The sequence below is a fragment of the Pyrus communis genome, chromosome 15 (genome assembly GCF_041283825.1).
Source record: "Pyrus communis isolate YQ-2024b chromosome 15, ASM4128382v1, whole genome shotgun sequence".
Taxonomy (NCBI): domain Eukaryota; kingdom Viridiplantae; phylum Streptophyta; class Magnoliopsida; order Rosales; family Rosaceae; genus Pyrus; species Pyrus communis.
Window position 1 is genome coordinate 6713217 of NC_142579.1, and position 6708 is coordinate 6719924.

Here is a 6708-nt window from a genome sequence, read left to right on the forward strand (position 1 = left end):
ACTAAAAATAAAAAATAAAAATAAAAAGTTTCTAACTAGCTTTAGTATCCCGATATATATTTGGTTATAAAGGGCCATAATATATATATATATATATATATATATATATATATATATATATATATATATATGCCTCACTTGAGAAAAAAATATAGTTGATAGAACGGGCTAATATTTAATATATGTGATTGAATGTGCCAAAGCATTAAAATGTTCGACAGTTTTGTTTTGAAGTCTTTTGGAGCTTTGACCAATTCAAGATAATGATTACCTTCAGCATTTAGAAACATGTTATTATCAGATGATGCCTCTATATATATATAATTGGCCTCAAGAATATTTGACCCCAAAATTAGAAATCGATTAAAGGGCTTGGATCGATGAACATATGCTTCTAAATAAAAATCCAAATATTTATCAAATTAGCTTATTAGCAGACTGATGCGTACATATATGTATGTATGTATGTATGTATACAAGAATATTAATTAGCCTACAACCATGTATGATTATTGCAATAGATTGACTGTCAAATAATTGGGAGACATCGCATATATTCATACATAATATTGCCGTTAATATAATAAATGTTAAATGTACTTATAACAGTACTTAATAGTTAGAAAAAAGAAAATTATGACAAATTTCTTTTTAATTTTCAAGTTGTTAAAAAAATACGTAGACGGGTAAAAAAAAAAAAAAAAAGTAAACGGGTACGTGGTTATAGATAAACGGGTAAGCAGTTATAAGTATGGTTAACTGTTTATAAACGGTTATGGGTATGGGTATACCCGTTTATGTAAATACTCAATGGGTAAATGATTATGCGGGTAAAAGCTTAAACGGTTATAGGTAAATAACTGCGGTTATCCGTCCACCATAACCGTTGCCCATCCATAGGCTGAGCTATTCTAAACGAGGAACAATAACTGACCAGAACTTCTGATAACATATGAAGGCTTCACCTTTCTGTAATAATTTTCATCATTTTAAGGTGTGAATACTTTTTACTTTTGCTGCACTTATACTTTGGCATTGATGTTTGTAATAAGGGTTCGATTAGCTCACATATGCACTCTTGTTTCATTTAATTGAAGTTTTAATTATTCACACTTTTCCGCATCAATTACACCTTATGCATTACACTTTATGGTTTGGGTGGCTGACAAAGCTCTCAGGGGTGGGCTGCACCCAATCCGGCTTTGTTGTGCGCAAAAGCATGAGGTTCGTCAATGCGCCTTGCATGAGAAAATTCCGGGTGCGTCCACGCACATATGGTGGGCCACAACATAATCTTGGTTGAAATTTTGGGCAAAATCTAACCCAAGAATAAGTTTTAATCCAAAAGTTTTTCTAAGCCCAATGATTGGTGCAGTTTTGAGGCGGTTTAAACTCAGATTTTGGGTTTTAACCCAACCATTGGAGTTGGTCGAGTATGCGTGATGGGTACGTATGAAATCAGGCCAAAGTTCCATGCCTTATAATTTATTCCCATAGCAGTAATTGTAGAACAAAGCTACATTTGCAAATTACAAAAAGCAAACAAAACCTGTATTATGCATTCGTTCATTCTCATACCATGTATGAAAGCATGTCATTTTTCTGTCCTACTTGTAGAACTCAACGACACCAAAATGGGCCGCAAAGCATGCTAATTTGATGCCACTAAAACCAGCAGCAGTTGCCAAGTCCATGAACTCTTCTGCGCTCCTCTGCTTCCCTCCCGGGGTTTGGACCATCATATGTACATCGAGGTGGAAGTTACTTTTCGTAATACTACTACTATTTGGGATGTTTGGCAGAACTGCGTCCACAACGATCACTTTTCCATCCATTGGAAGAGCTTTGTAACAATTTTTCAACAATTTTATGCAGTCCTCATCAAACCAATCGTGAAGTATGCCCTACAGATAAAAGCGTACATTATTCAACAATTTGCCGTACATAAGATTTGAACTTAAAATTTCCTCTAATGGTCACTAAATTCAGTAAAGCGTATATTGTTTGAACAAACTTCTAAATGGAACGCTTCACACATAACATATGTATTCCAACCATGAATGCAATCTGATGGTCTGAACAATTTGACATTTAGGACTTCCAAATATTATTCTGACCAAAAAGTTAATCGAATCCAAAATTATCTTCTTATCAAACAATAACATAAGAAGCAGATAAACATAATTCATGATGATAATCAGATGGTCAAAGAATTTTGGATTTCAATACTTTTGTTGTAAAAATATAACGATTCAAAATTAAACGGTTTGGATTTTAAACTTCATTGTTGAGTGCCCTAATCCGTCTAAAATATTTTATTTATTTATTTTAGAAAACCCATCTTTTTTTTAGAAAACCCATCTTAAGAAGGGTGTCATAACATATGTAAAATATATATATATATATATATATAGGCCCTTTAAGAGAAATGATCCTCAATTTATTCAGATAATAAGGATTAGTTGTCGAATCCACTCTACATCGAATTTCAACAATTTGAACCGTTATTTTGTAAGTCTCAATTCATAGATCATCTTTGCAAAAATTCAATTCAATCTTAAACCATTTGCCAATTTAATTATCATGATGAAATTTCAATGTTTTTCTTAAACAAATTATTCGTCAATTCTTTGAACTTAATTAGATGCTTCAAATATTTTCGATTTGGTCAATATTTTGCAAAAATTATCTATAAGGTATAACTTGAAAAGTAGACAGTTCTGATCTTTAAAGTGCGATATGATGTGGATCCCACAACTAATTCTTATTTTTTATAAATAAAAAATAATGAAAGTATGTTTCCTTAAAGGCCTCGTATCTATATATATAAAGTGAGAGCCCCAGTTTGGTGAAGCATTATAAAATACCAAGAATGCCCTCATTTCAAAAAAAAAAACAGCACAAACCCATTCCTATATAGAAGGACTATAATTGTAATACACAAATAAAATAGGGTTAAAATCGTAAGTCAGGAGGCAAAAACGAAAGTAATATTTAAAATGAGGACAAGACAGTAAAATCAGTGGAACAAAACAAAACACGGAGAAAGCACACGGGTAATGGATCGGAAACTGCTATGCGTCTAACCGGGAACCGTTTTGCGGAAGGAGAGAACGTGCAGAGTGGGTTGAGGAGTCATTTACAAAGAGTCATTTACTCGTCAACTTGTATATACTAAAACGAAAGTACACTTGAGAAATTAAAAAATCACCTTCATAAAAACAGCATCGGCATCGGGAATACTTGCAAACATGTCTCCTCCTACATGTTCCACCCCTGAAAAATATTGCATAAAATAAATGTTATTTACCAGATTAATTAAACTGTACTTGTCAAAGACATGCAAAACAAATATTAAATCGTACCAGGATATTTAGGAGCATCTTTTACAACATGAGGCAAATCATAATTGATACCCTTAATCTGAGGATATGTGGCAGTGATTAGACTAATGGCCACCCCGAGACCACCACCAACATCCACAACTTTCTTAAGGTTCTCAAAACCCTTGTAAACCTCAAGAATCTTCTTTACAAGCATGGTGGTGGTGTTGTTCATTCCTGTGTTGAAAGCTTGATTAAACCGCTGGTCGTATCCTGCATACTTGAAGGCGTGCGAGCCATGAGCCATTTCAAATGGAATTCCTCCTTCGATAATTGCATTTTTCATCTGGTACCTGTTTAGATATCTATAAATTAATTTTCACGTACAAGATTTTATCAATCAATAAAAGTTACAGGGATTTTCAATGACTTGTTCCCTGCATTTGTGAACTAGAATCTTTACTTTAGCCATTTCCCTTCATGAACTTTTATTAAAAACTAATTATCTGCCCTTCCCCGTAAGATTTGCCAATTTCTTTATACATCCTTCCGTCCATATTGGTCGCGTGGTATGTGAGCTACTTAAAAGAGGGTAAAAACATCATTTTATACACACTTTGATAAATTGGCGATATACATGGATCAAAAGAACAAAATGAGCAATGTTACATTTATCATCATTTGTACTATTTCTCTAATAAAGATAAGATCTACTTGCACATATGTGCTTCATCTCTATTAGAATGATAATAGATATGATTAGGAGCGGGTTCGAAAAACTGAAAAAAATCAAACCGAACTGAAATTCTTTGGTTAATTTCGGTTTCAGTGGTTTAAAAACCGATCCGAACCAAATAATTATATTAAATTAATATTTATTTAATTATTTTATCATTTAATCTGTTTTGGGTATTATCTTCAAAACCTAATTTCTAATCCCATTGTTCCCAAACTTTTAAGCCCATATATTATTAGAAAAAGCCTTTTAACAACTAAACCCTAACATATCTTCTCTCACTTTGTTCTTTCTTTCACCCCAGCCGCACCACTTCTCTCCATGTTCTTTCTTTTTCCTTTCTCCGTCCTCCATTTTCATTATTCACTCCCTCTTCTTTTTTTTTATATCTATTTGTAAAATTTAGGTGAGTAATTGGCTGAAATAAAATTCTAGAGTAAACAGTAAGAGATCAAATCTGCTGCATCCAAAATTAGTATGGTCTTTCTGTGGTTTCAATTAATGACTAACACGTATTTATACAGTTAATTTTTCTCAACTTTATTATCGTAAATTAAATATGTATCAAACAACAATCGGAGAAGTCATACTTATTTTAGATGCAGAAGATTTTATCTCGAAAAGTAATTAGGTGGTATAAATTCAAAAGTAAATCAGCGAAAACCTCTTTTAAGAATTCAATGGGTGCCAATTAATAATTAAATAAGCAGTGCATGTCTCAATCAAAGATATAGAAAACAGACCAGCTCTCTGTGAAGATCTTGTCTTGAAGCATCAGCAGCACAGGGCCAAAAGAAACATCAGCCTCATTAGTCACATAGTGCTTGGACACAGGAGTCAGGCTGTAGAGCCTCTTCAAAGACTTGTGATCGCCATCATCACCAACGACTGAGCAGCTGAGGATCGAGTGGCTGGCGAGGAGCCTCAGGATGCGATCCAGCATATCGGGTCCATCAGGGTTCTTTGTACCAATAATGGCTGCAATCTCTGATGCAGAGAGCTTGCCATTTGGACCCTCTCTGGCTATGATATTAAAAACGTCAAGCTCAACTGCTGCCTTCATGGTCAGGGGCAGCACGGAAGAAACCGCCAACTCTACAGCGGCGAAGTAACTTTCATCCTGTTCGTTTGTTTGGGGATCAAGAGGAATTTTGGGTTGGATTTCTGTTTCAACGACTGGAGTGGCCATTAGAGTGGCAACTTATCTCTCCCTCTCTCTCTCTCTCTCTCTATTAGTCTTGATTTAGTTGGCTGGAGGCTTGTAACTTCTTAGCATCAGTTGGTTTATTTATAGGGATTTTTTCATAGTTGATAGGATACTGTTGGTAATATTTGTGCAAAGCTGGGATATGATGATATTGTTAGTTGAAAAGTGTCTTAGAATCATTGGTTGATTGTTGTGGTTGTTTGTTGATGGTTAGTTGGGAAAATAAGGTGCAACTGCCTTAGCATGCAATCTGGTATAAATACTGGATATTTGTGCAAATACAAGGTTATGATTTGTAACAGAAGTTTGTTGGTAATACAAGAGGAATTATCAGCATATAAGTAGAGGTTAGAACAAGGGTTCTATTAATAGTAAATTAGAAAATGTTACATTATGGACCCGGTCCAGAACAGTGAAAAACTTGGATTACTCACTTGTGCAAATCAAATTCTTTATTAAAGTGACCTCTCCAATCCAGCGTGGCAACTGTTATTGAAACAATATTTAAACATCAAATAAATTTCTATAATTGCCGATGGTCTATTACAAAAGTTAACAAACAACATAAATTCAAAAAACAAAAATCATTCAAATAATCCCAAAAATTGCAGATACATATCTAATTTTATGATTGGGTGTTTTGTGAAGCCTAAAATAATCCTGAAAAAATTCATCGAATTTTATGATTAAGTGTTTTGCGGAGTAAAAAGTCTCATGCTTACACATGTTGAGAAAATCCTGAAACAACTGATCTTGACATGAGCATCTTGAAGTAACCTACTTTATCAGAAGAACGAAGAAAATATTTAGGAGGCAACTCACGGAAAAAGAAAATAGAAAAATATATATGAAGGGTTGCAGAAGCCGAGCACCCGCACGTCATGTGACATTCCATTATAAGATTTATTGTATTTTAATTTTAATAATAATAAAATTATCAAAATATCTTTGAGATGCCACGTAAATCTTTTACATGAATTTGGATTTTCCTTTCACTTTTACAATCTTATTTTACTATTTTGAAATACTATTCACTTTTACGTAGCCGTAAACGGAACTTAACTCAGAATTTTAACGAACAAATTACATTCGAAACAGTGTAAATTTAACTGTGGCTTCGTTCAGTAGGCTGCCTTGGTCTTGTCTGTCTGATGACCCTCGTGTGAGGCATGCATAGGTTTGAAAAATTGGCCATCACATGGATTGTGGACAAGTGTGCCATTAAAATAATATTTCTTTAGGATTTTAAAATCCCACTTGTTCCATCACAACACTTCACCATAATTTTCTTCTATTTGTTTTGGCCGGTCCATCTTTTTCACGGAAAATTTTTCCAAATGCCGGGAACACCATGACACATGGTGTTCCCTCGCTCACAAGCCTCTCTTTCTGACACACATGCCTCATTTGACCTTTTTAGTATTTTTTTATTATTTTGAAAT

General features: G+C 33.9%; 1 protein-coding gene across 1 annotated transcript; it reads right to left on the reverse strand.

Moving 5' to 3' along the window:
- Positions 1-1450: 1450 nt before the first annotated feature.
- On the reverse strand, positions 1451-5352 carry LOC137719531 (isoflavone 3'-O-methyltransferase 4). The gene is made up of 4 exons (XM_068458574.2): positions 4803-5352; positions 3366-3676; positions 3212-3276; positions 1451-1904 (listed from the first exon to the last, which is right to left on the reverse strand). Exons 1-4 carry the CDS (start codon positions 5246-5248, stop codon positions 1608-1610), a joined length of 1119 nt encoding a protein of 372 aa, XP_068314675.2. The 5' UTR covers positions 5249-5352; the 3' UTR covers positions 1451-1607.
- Positions 5353-6708: the final 1356 nt, after the last annotated feature.